This window comes from Manis pentadactyla, chromosome 8, assembly GCF_030020395.1.
Source record: "Manis pentadactyla isolate mManPen7 chromosome 8, mManPen7.hap1, whole genome shotgun sequence".
Lineage (NCBI taxonomy): Eukaryota > Metazoa > Chordata > Mammalia > Pholidota > Manidae > Manis > Manis pentadactyla.
In genome coordinates this window covers 27,002,850-27,015,423 of record NC_080026.1, presented here as the reverse complement: position 1 = coordinate 27,015,423, position 12,574 = coordinate 27,002,850, and the positions used below count along the sequence as shown (strand labels likewise).

At 36.6% G+C, this 12,574-nt stretch overlaps 1 protein-coding gene across 4 annotated transcripts in view; it reads left to right on the top strand.

Annotated features, from left to right (window-relative positions):
• The window catches only part of ARHGAP15 (Rho GTPase activating protein 15), a 602,975-nt gene that overhangs the window by 307,172 nt on the left and 283,229 nt on the right, over nt 1–12,574 (top strand). For all 4 annotated transcript variants that reach the window (XM_036912736.2, XM_036912735.2, XM_057505630.1 and 1 more), the window contains one exon: nt 614–743. In XM_036912736.2, the coding sequence (XP_036768631.2) occupies nt 614–743 (130 nt within the window). The remainder of the gene's footprint in view (nt 1–613; nt 744–12,574) is intronic.

The window sequence follows — 12,574 nt, the reverse complement described above, 5'->3', positions numbered from 1 at the left end:
AAATATTCTTGAGAGCTTATAATAAGGTATACAGTAGGAAAATACAAAATTGTCTGTATGATTTTATTGCAATTTATAGCACTTTATTGCATTCCATTATATCATCTGGGGACTAAACCTTTAAAAGTAAAATTGACTTCTCCCCATCATCCATGTAGTCCCCCTGTAGAAATTTGTGTGAGGGCTCACGCCTACACACACATGGTTTGTTGTCATTAAGGGCAGACTCTGAAGTCAAACTGCTTGACTTTGAATCCTGGTTCTATCATTAACTAGCTGTGTGGCCTTTGGTAAATTAGGTATCTCTTTTGGCTTCAGTTTCCTAGTCTGGACACTAAGGATGATCATACCCACCTCACAGATTACTGTGATGATGAATTGAGTTAATGCATGTGAAGTGCTGGGGGTAATGCAGAGCATTTAGTAAGCACTATATGTAACAATTATTAAATTCGACTATTGAGTTTAGCACAGAGGCCGTATCCCAAAATCCCAAAATAATCATCTCATTTCAGACTTCCCTTTAAATCTATCAAAATAGATTGCTAAACTATTTGACATACACTTTCCTTCTTGTAAAAATTAATTCTGTCTTACTGATTGTTATTTCCAGCCAAAGGATTCAAGCAGTCCATCAGGAAACCTGGACTTATTCAAAATCCAGAGATCCTCCAGTACTGAATTACTAAGTCACTATGATAGTGATATAAAGGAACAGAAACCAGAGCACAGAAAATCTTTAAGTAAGTTTTGACTTTTGGTATATATATATTTTTTTTACTTGCTCATTTTAACTTTGTTTAAATGTAGTGCTTATGAAATATGAATGCATGGAAATGAGATCTGAGCCAAATTCATACTACTACGGAAGATTCGTAGCTGTTTCCTGGCCGGGGAGTCATACACTGGAGGGCAGTCTGGGTGCTTTGCTCACGTCCTTTTTGGTAATGCCTTTTGAGAAAATAATTGCTCCAAGTTCATGGTCTCTGCTTACAGCAAACCTCTGAATCCCTGAGTAACAGCCATGGCATTCAGATTGGTGATTGATTCTGAGAGTGGGAAATGTCAAGCCTCTCCAAACCTCGATATGCTGACTCTCTGATTTCCATATATTAAAAGATGTATGACTGACCACCACAGTTAGCCCAACTAAACCAACAGGCTGTCACTTTCCACACTTTCAGACCGCCAGAAAGATTCAGAAATATGGGAAATGAATTAGATGTTCTCCAAGGTCACATCTAGTCTTAATATCTGAAAGAAATGAGGAGTCTTGCCCCTCAGACAGTGGCCTTGAGCAGATCTCTTAACCATTCCCAACCTGCTTCTTCCTCAATAAAAGGGGGTGATTAAAAGGTGTCACACATACCTCATGGTGTGAGTTTCAGCCTCCTGAAAGACCAAGTAGATATTCCTAAAATCAAAATGGGTTTCCCATTATCTCAAAAATTTCAGTACCTTTCCTGAAACATCTACCGAGCTACTACCCTCAATCTACTGAATCACCTCTTTTTTTTTTTTTGCCATTTCCCTCTGACCAAAGATCAGAGTAGTTATATTCTAGCCTTTTGAATTTAAGAAGAATAAGGTAAGTAGAGAAGGGTGGCTAATAGAATACCTACACATGTACATAAGTGCATATGATAGATGACTATATGTGTATATATATTTTCATTAGAGAAGAGCATGTGTGTGTGTATGTGTGTGTATAAACATAAATGCACACTCACCCATATATGACAAGGAAGAAGAAAGCTATTTATATGTGATAACATGTCTTCCAAAGTGAAATTATTAGGATCCTAAGAATCTGTAAATGATGACTTTGAGTTTTAAAATTAAGGTATTGTTCAAAGAACCATACCGGAATTTCATCAACTGCTAGATACTTATTTAGTTAGCCAGTTGTGTTAAGGAGTTTAAAATGATCAGTGTTAACATCTTGAACTGCATGGTACTTTGCAAATAAAGTGATTTGTGGAGAGCTGCAATGCCATTTGAAAAGATTTTTCCATATGATGGTCCAGTTTAGAGTTACATCATTTGAATGTTCCCTTTTAATTCCTGGTTGTCATCTCCCATTTACTTCATATGGGATCAGATGTTAGGTAAGATTTTGGAATTAGAATTCAATTGTGAGTGTATGGTTTATTTTAATTACTTAGACACTTTGTAACATTTATAAAAAAGATATAGGAAACAATAATCAGTAGTTTTGGAATCTCAGATATAATTGCTTATTTGGAGGATGCCTTGACATTCCTCTAAAGCCTGAAGCTTGGGAGACAGTAAAGGTTTGTAAAAGTTTTTCTGAGAAACATTGAGGTAAATAGATTCTGTGTTCAGCAATACTTGCTTGAAATGGTTTAGTATGTCACTGGGGGGAAAATTTCCTACAGAAAGAACACCAGCTATTCCTCCTTTTTAGAATTTATTTTTGATTGGGAAAGAAAATTATTGAAGACAAGGGAGGAGACATGATTTATTCTATTCATTTCAAAATGTACTTAATTGCATAATGACTTCATGTACACCCTTCCCTTTACATTTAAAAAACAGTGATAGCTAGCAAATATTGCACACTTCCTGTTCACCACACATTGTTCTAAATACTTATCCTATACTGACTTATTTAACTGTCTCAATTGCCCAGTGAAGTAGGTACTATTATTAACTGTAATTTATAGATGAGGAAACTGAGCCACAGAGAATTAAGGCAACTTATACAAAGACAGGTTATGGAGACAAGTTTTAATCCCGAGCCATCTGCTATTAGAGCCTGTGCTTTGTAACCATTACACAAGTGAAGTGGACAAATAAAAAGTAAACTTACTTGATATTAACCTGGAATGTGGATGGATATATTACATTAAAAATAAGATCCACATAAATCAGTAAACTTAAATAGGGCTCCAAAAACATATTAGCAATAGAATTAAAAACCACATCTTACCTTGGACTTTGCAATATTAAAACAAAAGGGTCATTTAATCTTCCATGCTAATTCTAATTTTAGAAAATGCTTCTTTTCTTAATCTTGGGGATATTTATAGCTGTAAGCCTTTTTTATAGGGCTAGTATATTTTTTGGCAATGTAGGATATGGTTCATATCCATCTAGCACATGAATTAAGTTCATTCAGTATTTCTGTATTCATTTTCATTTGAAAGGCATAATGATGGACCCACCCACACAATATCAAATTAGACTGTGCATTTGAAATAGCGATTGGCATATTTTATATTTGATGCTTTAAAATTTTTTTTTCAAGTAGGTAATATGCTGTATGAAACTCCTCTGATCTCAGTCCTAGATTTGAACACACAAACTTAGGTTTTTAAAACATGCATTCGGTTTTATGTCACCCTCTTGAGATTAAATAATTATGTGCAATTAGAGATTCACAATCTCCTTCCTTATTAGTAGTCTAAGCACAAACTTTATCATCAGTTTGCTGCTTTTGGCTTCCTGTGCCCTTGATGTTCCCATGAGTTTTGTCGCCAAGACTGTAGACAGATAAAGCCAGAATTACTTTTTTAAAGGCATGTGAACATCATTAGCAGCTAACAGGTGGTCATTTCATTGTCCAGTTTCTCTGTATAACATGGAAAAATAATATGTGCTCTCAAAGAGTGAATCCAGAAAGTTAAGCGCTTAAGTATACTTTCCTTTTAAAAATATGATTCTAACCTGCCAACACTATTAAGTACTAATCAGATATTTTAAGATAGCAGTTGAGTCTAACAGACAAGAAGCCAGAAAATTCAATGTATGGGCCAAGTCACTGTGGGAAATTCGGGACCTCAGCATGGGATGAGAGGGGAAGAGTAGCTCTCCAGAGAGGGCTGTTAATGGAAAGTGGAGAGTCAATCAAAGAAAATGCTAACAGACTTTTCTGAGGAAAAAGAAATGTCTTCCACTGATGACAAAGAGGAAAGTTCAGATATAAATCTTGAATCAGATAATGTCATAGGGGTTTCTTAACTTCTTTGAGCTTTACTTTCTAGATTTTTTTAAATGGGTCTAATACTGCCTTTACTGGATTGTGTGAGAATTTGAAATAAGATATGTAAATACTTAGCTCACAGCAGGCACTCAGTGAGCAGGAGCTCTTATTGTCATCCTCTCTGTCCCCAAGCAGATGGCACCAAAATAGGGCAGGAGCCAAGGGTGGTGTCTGATGGAAGACTGGGGCAGGGCATATTTGACAACCACGCCGTGATGAAGGGAAAATAGAGGAAAGGAGCCAGAATTAGATATGGGAGTCATAGCAGCAAAAATCTAAGTATGAGCAGCTGGTCTTTCCCCTGGCGACTCCCCAGGTGAAAATGGCAGCCAGGGCATTTCTGGGAGCAGCACACCAGGAAACAGTAGGAAGGAGCCAAGAGATAGTCTTGATTCTTTTATGCTCAGGAAAAGCAGGTCATTAAGAAGTTCTAGTTGATGCAAAGGATGCAGCATCTATTCCTTTAGTTCACTGTTCCTTTAGATGTAGCTCTAGTTTATTCATTCTTTCATTCATGTATTCATTCTTTCCCACTAACAGATATACCTGAAGATACACAACTAAAATTCTTGACTCCACTCATCCACACTTTCAATTTTTTAAAATTATTTTTTTATTTATGTTATGCTTCAGGTGTATGATATCTCATGCCAATCAATTGCTAAACTGTAAAATCCACTTGTGGAGACACTGGATAACTTTAATATAAAGTCAATACTTTTAGCATTATAAATAAGCACCTCCTAATGCACATGTTAAAAGGAAGAAATCAAGATAAGAGAACTAAAAGGAAGTGGGTTTCCTTTTAGCTGTCTTTTGATTAAATTATCACGAAAGACAGATGTGTTTGGGGTAAAATCCTAAAAGTATTTAGATATGGATTTCCCAATTCCATAGCCCCTAAGTGATGTGTATACTAAGAGTGCATGTACAAGGCCATGGGGATAAAGATAGGAATGGAAAAATTGGATTGAAGTATTTATACAATGTAGAAAATGAAAATGCTTGTGAACCTTTAATGATATCTTTGTTTAAAACTGTGCCTGCAAAGTAATCATGATCATGCCAAGTGAAAACAAGTGTGATAGAGAAGGCAGTTAATTTCTCTCGTAATCTAAATAATTATAATACTGGCCATCCACAACTGTCTGTAGACTATGTCCTCAAAAATCTAAGTGCAAACTCGTTGCTCAGACCTCAACACATTTTTGTAAGGAAACCATGAACCAGCCACAAAAGCACACTTGAACTTCCTGCAGCCATTTTAGAATGTTGTGTCTAGGGACCAAGTCATTGTGAGTTTCATTGTACCTCTGATCCAAGATGCCAAAACTTCCCATTGCTTTCCATCGAGTTTCTCTTTTCCTCTTCCCCACTCTGGTACCCACTCCTCCAAAGCAGTTAGGATCCTCAGAATGGCGCTGGCTAGGAGGCTCCTAGACCCTGACAATCCACAGTGGTGGCAGGGAGAGAAGCAGAGCCTCCAAGCCAGAAGAAATGTTGGGAGAAGGAGAGAATGAAGGACTGAGGAGGAAACAACGTTTGCAGCACAGGCAGGAAGTGAATCTGCAGCAAGGGCCACATTCTTTGTAAGAAACATGTGTAATGATTAAGTCTGTCCTTGTCCCCAACTTGAACATTTGATGAATCTAATTGTTTTCTGTATGTTTGAAAAGTGTCACAATTAAAAACTGGAGTGCAGCACACACACAATTAAGCATTGCTCATGTTCATAATTCGATGAGAATATACCTATTGTCTAGCTGTGACTTGAAAAATTTTAAGGAAAGATCAAATTTTTTTAATACAAATTATATTGGGACCTCTTTAAATATAAAACATTGATAACTCATTGCTTTCCTATTTTCTCCAAAAGCCAATACATGTTTTTTTTTTCTTGTGACCATTGTGACCTTTCTGGTAACTATGCAATTAGGAAAATTTGTAAGTTGTTTATTACTGTCCAAAATGGAAAAGTAATCTAGCTTTTTGGATAAATATGTAATTAGCAATTGTTTAAAGCACATATTGTGAAGCCTGTTCTGGAGACTCACATAAATACATATTTTAAAGTTTCTTCATATTAAGAATTTTGTATAACACAGCCTAATCTTGCCAATGCATGAAAATAATAAAATAAGTGAGCCATCTGCCAAGAATATGAAAACATTAAAACTGCACAATAAGTTATATCTAGTTCTGAAGAGACAGAAAAGCTCTTACCTGGAAAGAACAAAACGAATCATAATATTTGTATAGAATATAAGAATTATGGTATTATCAAAGGGATGAAGGTTTCCAATTTGGGTAAGATGGTCAATTGTATTCTTTTTTTCTTTTTTCTTTCCTAAAATCAATATTGCCACCGTGGCACCAGTTTCATTCCATGTCTACCTGAGGAAAATAGACTATTGATCTAAACTGTTAGTAAAAAAATTATTTTGTTTTACTATTGTTATGAAACAGACTAAGGAAGAGTGAATGTCAATTCTCTTTTCGATTGTTTTCCACAAGTTGAGGGAATTTTTATTTCAAAATATTCCAGTTGGTGAAGAAAAAATGAAAAGTTGTAAATGAAAATTTGTGTTGCTACAGCTGCAAGATTTAAATATTATGAAGAAAAAAGTAAAGATGAGAGATATGCTTGATAATAAGGAATCCGAATTACTTTGTCAAAACAATATTACTAATGAAGGTCCAGGGCTTCACTGAGGCTCTGTGTGACCACAGCCATTGTTCTGACGTGTTCCTGAGATACTTAATAGCAATCCCAACTTCCCTGGGACTCACAGATTACAGTTTCTTCAAAACATTCAGTTTTCCATAAATCATTTGATAAAAGGACTTAGTTATAAGCTGAGCAGAGAAATGTTCTCATTAATCTCTTCTTTCCCATCAAAGGAGCTGATCTTGCCCTCAGACCTGTGGGTGTCCATTGTCATGTATCTTGTAGCATCAGCTACACTGAAAGTCCATCTAACCCTATCAGCTCTCAAGCACTAGATCACCCCATCTCCTTCTGACCCTGGCAGTAACTCCATGACCATATTTCCCCTTAGATGAACTGTATTTAATCAATTTCTGATTTCATTAGGTCAAATGGCATCTTTCTTTCAATAATAGGCCAAATCTAGAGGTCTCTTTGGTTTAACTCTCAAGCAATATTTCGTTAGCATTAATACACTACTGTGGTTGTAAACAATGAAAAAAAAATGCTCTTTGATCTCCTCTGAAAGTTTCCCTCTCTTTATTCTGTGACTTTAGAATGGGCATATATTAACATTTCCTTGTAAAGTTAGCCACACAGTATTTTTCACTATGGTCACGTCAAGTTTAAAGTGTCTTAGCTAAACGTGATATTTAAGGCATTCTTACAGTGAATCCCTGTGCATAGGAAAACATTCTCTTGAATGCAAATGATCACCTCTTTCAGTATATAGGATTTATTTGTTTTAGTCTTGTTCTGGAGTGTAGGATCAATGCTATTTTTCTTCAAAATACTAAAAGAAAGTAATTTGATTTTTAATGTATTTATGTGGGTATCCCAAATAGTTCTAATAGTAGGCTTAGGAAAAAGAAAAATTAATTGTAATCACATAATCCATGAGATTTTCTTGGAAAGAATGTTTATTTCTCATTACTCATAATAAAGCCCTCATCCATGTAAGGAAAATCAGTACTTGCTTTCACCCAAGAGTATGAGATGTATGCCCAAAATACCAGCTGTTTCTATCCAGATTCAATCAAGTGTGATCTATAACATTAGCACTCCTATCTTCCCTCAAGAAATAGATGACGTGGGAAAGGTAAATCAGACTGCCACTTCATTTTCCTTTATTTAAATAGAAGCTAAAGCTAAATAGTCCTGCTACCCAATTTCTCTAATAGAAATTAAAAAATCCTTTTTGAAAAAAAATCAATTGGCCTAAAAAAACAAAGTCAATATAGCAGATGTAATGGTCAAATAGAAAATACAAGATGGGGATTGTGCCATCAGAGATGGTGTCCTCCAAAATTGAAGTCAAAAGTTAATAACAGTCTCTAATCAAATTACCTCATTGAAATGGCTCAAGTCCAAATTCCTCAAAAGAAAACTCTTTGTGACCTGTGTCCCCTTCTCCAGTTTTTTCCCTACCACTCCCTGGCCCATGCTTTATGATGCAGGGAAATATTGTTTATAATCCCTGATGCACACTACTCTATGACTCTATGATGACTTTCACCTTTAAGTCAGGCCTTTTTGCTAGATTCATATCCTTTAAAGACTCAGCTCAGGTCACACTTCCTCCAGAAAACTATCACAGACTTTGGGGTAAGTAGGTGATCCTCCTTGGTTTCCCTGTAACAGTCAACATATATGTCTATCATTGCATTGCCACAAATTACAATTTGTCTATCCACTAGATTGCCGGAGTCTGAAAAGAACTCTAATTTACCTTTATATCTGCAACTGCAGATGGCTTGATGATATCTGAGAGTACTCAGAAAGGTGCAGTGTTGAATTACTTAATGAATGAGAATATCCAAATGAATATAGTCAACATACTTAATCCCTGCAAAAAATGAAGATGGGATTCCTGAAACATTCTTAGGAACAATAATATATTATTTCCTCCTGACTATTTGTAGTGGTTTGATGTTTTAAGGTCACTGTTTAATGTTTCTCTTAATTTTCTCTTAGGACTGTAAATCACAAAGCAAAGGTACATTTTAGGCAGGTCACATGTACTGTGTCTGGTAAAATAATATACAAATAAGTGATTTAATATATGATAAGGATAAAGATAACTAAGATCTTGGAGGAGGTGAAAAGGAAAAATCTTTGTCCCTTTGCTTAAAGCTACTGTCTTCTTAACATTTTCTTATTATGCATTCTGATTTCCAGTTTTATTTGAGGGAATTACACTGCTTCATACTTACCCTGTAGGCTCTTCCGTGGGCTCTAATTAGAATTTTCAAGGCTCTATTGGAGGCAAACGAAAAAAGGAGAAACTCTGTAAGGTATTAAGGAAAAAAAAAAAACCCAGCAATAGTAATTTTGATCATTTTTTAAAGATTCTGAGAATCATTTTCTTTAACGTCTATTTATTTATAAAAAATCCAGCTTAGCACAAAAGTTATAAAAGGGTACTATGCACCCTCTGCATAGGTTGTATGTGATTGTGTCAGAAACTTGGGTCTAAGAGTCAGAAAATTTGAGTACAATTCTTATCTCCGTTATGTACTAGCTGTAAGATTTGGACAAGTTTCTTAAGTTTCCTGAAATTGGCTTTTCAGATAAATATAATGGGTATTTTTTATTTAAATATAAAACAGTATAAATATATTAAAATGTATGTGCTCTAAGGAGATGATACATATAATGTCTAAAGGTAATGCATATACAAGATCTAAAATAGATCAAGAACTTCATGGATTTATATTATAATACAAATATTAGATATAATGATGTCCCATTGAGTGTTCCCTGAGTAAAATAATCTTGACTTTTTGTATACTATAAATCTGTCACCCCAATACTAGGGAAACAGGGCAGCAAGACCGGTGAGTGGGTATCGGAGGCCGGCGCCGGAGAACAAAAGAAAAATAAACGGCCATTTTTTTTTGTTGTTGCTGTTGTTATTGTTGTTTTGCTTTGGCGAGCGCTTTTTGGCAGTCTTAAAGGGATAGGGACCCCAATACTAAGGAAACAGGGCAGCAAGACTGGTGAGTGGGTGCCTGAGGCTGGCACTGGAGAATAAAGAAAAACGAGCTGCCATTTTTTAATTTTATTATTTTATTTAGGTTTTTTTTTTGTGTGTGTGGTCGTTGTTTTGTTTTGGTGGGTGCTTCTTGGACGTCTTAAAGGGGCAGGGTGGGACACTTAATCCAGAGGTAGGGAATCCAGGGATCTCTGGGCACCCTAATCCCCTGGGCTGCAGGGAGCACGGAGGCCCCTTATGGAGATAAATAGCCTCCCGGCCATTCACCTTCCAACGCGACTCCAACACTTTGGAGCAGCTGCCCGAGCCAGGCTACGCCCACAGCAACAGCAGAGATAAACTCCATAGCAGCCGGGCAGGAAGCAGAAACCCTGTCTGCGCGCAGCTGCGCAGCACAAGCCACTAGAGGTCGCTGTTCTCCCAGGAGAGGAGGGCCACAAACCAACAAGAAGGGAAGTTCTTCCAGCCGTCACTCGTCCCAGCTCTGCAAACTATTCCTATCACCATGAAAAGGCAAAGCTACAGGCAGACAAAGATCACAGAGAAACCACCAGAGAAGGAGACAGACCTAACCAGTCTTCCTGAAAAAGAATTCAAAATGAGAGTCACAAGCATGCAGAGAAATACGCAAGAGAAATGGGATGAAGTCCGGAGGGCGATCACAGATGCCAGAAAGGAGATCACAGAAATGAAACAAACTCTGGAAGGATTTATAAGCAGAATGGATAAGATGCAAGAGGCCATTGATAGAATTGAAACCAGAGAACAGGAACGCATAGAAGCTGACATAGAGAGAGAAAAAAGGATCTCCAGGAATGAAACAATATTAAGAGAACTGTGTGACCAATCCAAAAGGAACAATATCCGTATTATAGGGGTACCAGAAGAATAAGAGAGAGGAAAAGGGATGGAAAGTATCTTGGAAGAAATAATTGCTGAAAACTTCCCCAAACTGGGGGAGGAAATAATCAAACAGACCACGGAAATACACAGAACCCCAACAGAAAGGCTCTAAGGAGGACAACACCAAGACACATAATAATTAAAATGGCAAAGATCAAGGACAAGGAAAGAGTTTTAAAGGCAGCTAGAGAGAAAAAGGTCACCTATAAAGGAAAACCCACCAGGCTAACATCAGACTTCTCAACAGAAACCCTACAGGCCAGAAGAGAATGGCATGATATATTTAATACAATGCAACAGAAGGGCCTTGAACCAAGGATACTGTATCCAGCACGACTATCATTTAAATATGATGATGGGATTAAACAATTCCCAGACAAGCAAAAGCTGAGGGAATTTGCTTCCCACAAACCACCTCTACAGGACATCTTACAGGGACTGCTCTAGATGGGAGCACTCCTAGAAAGAGCACAGAACAAAACACCCAACATATGAAGAATGGAGGAGGAGGAACAAGAAGGGAGAGAAGAAAAGAATCTCCAGTGTATATAACAGCTCAATAAGTGAGCTAAGTTAGGCAGTAAGATACTAAAGAGGCTAACCTTGAACATATGGTAACCACGAATTTAAAGCCTGCAATGGCATTAAGTACATATCTTTCAATAGTCACCCTAAATGAAAATGGACTTAATGCACCAATCAAAAGACACAGAATAATAGAATGGATAAAAAAGCAAGACCCATCTATATGCTGCTTACGAGAAACTCACCTTAAACCCAAAGACATGTACAGACTAAAAGTCAAGGGATGGAAAAACATATTTCAGGCAAACAACAGCGAGAAGAAAGCAGGGGTTGCAGTACAAATATCAGACAAAATAGACTTCAAAACAAAGAAACTAACAAGAGATAAAGAAGGACACTACATAATGATAAAGGGCTCAGTCCAACAAGAGGATATAACCATTCTAAATATATATGCACCCAACACAGGAGCACCAGCATATGTGAAACAAATACTAACAGAACTAAAGGGGGAGATAGACTGCAATGCATTCATTCAAGGAGACTTCAACACACCACTCACCCCAAAGGATAGATCCACCAGGACGAAAATAAGTAAGGACACAGAGACACTGAACAACACAGTAGAGCAGATGGACCTAATAGACATCTATAGAACTCTACCTCCAAAAGCAACAGGATATACATTCTTCTCAAGTGCACATGGAACATTCTCCAGAATAGACCACATACTAGGCCACAAAAAGAGCCTCAGCAAATTCCAAAAGATTGAAATCCTACCAACCAACTTTTCAGACCACAAAGGCATAAAACTAGAAATAAACTGTACAAAGAAAGCAAAGAGGCACAGAAACACATGGAGGCTTAACAGCACGCTCCTAAATAATCAATGGATCAATGACCAAATCAAAATGGAGATCCAGTAATATATGGAAACAAATGACAACAACAACACTAAGCCCCAAATTCTGTGGGACGCAGCAAAAGTAGTCTTAAGAGGAAAGTATATACCAATCCAAGCATATTTAAAAAAGGAAGAAAAATCCCAAATGAATAGTCTAACATCACAATTATCGAAATTGGAAAAAGAAGAACAAATGAGGCCTAAAGTCAGCAGAAGGAGGGACATAATAAAGATTAGAGAAGAAATAAACAAAATTGAGAAGAATAAAACAATAGCAAAAATCAATGAAACCAAGAGCTGGTTTTTTGAGAAAATAAACAAAATAGATAAGCCTCTAGCCAAACTTATTAAGAGAAAAAGAGAATCAACACAAATCAACAGAATCAGAAATGAGAACGGAAAAATCACAACAGACTCCACAGAAATACAAAGAATTATTAAAGACTACTATGAAAACCTATATGCCAAAAAAGCTTGAAAACCTAGAAGAAATGAACAACTTCCTAGAAAAATACAACCTTCCAAGACTGACCA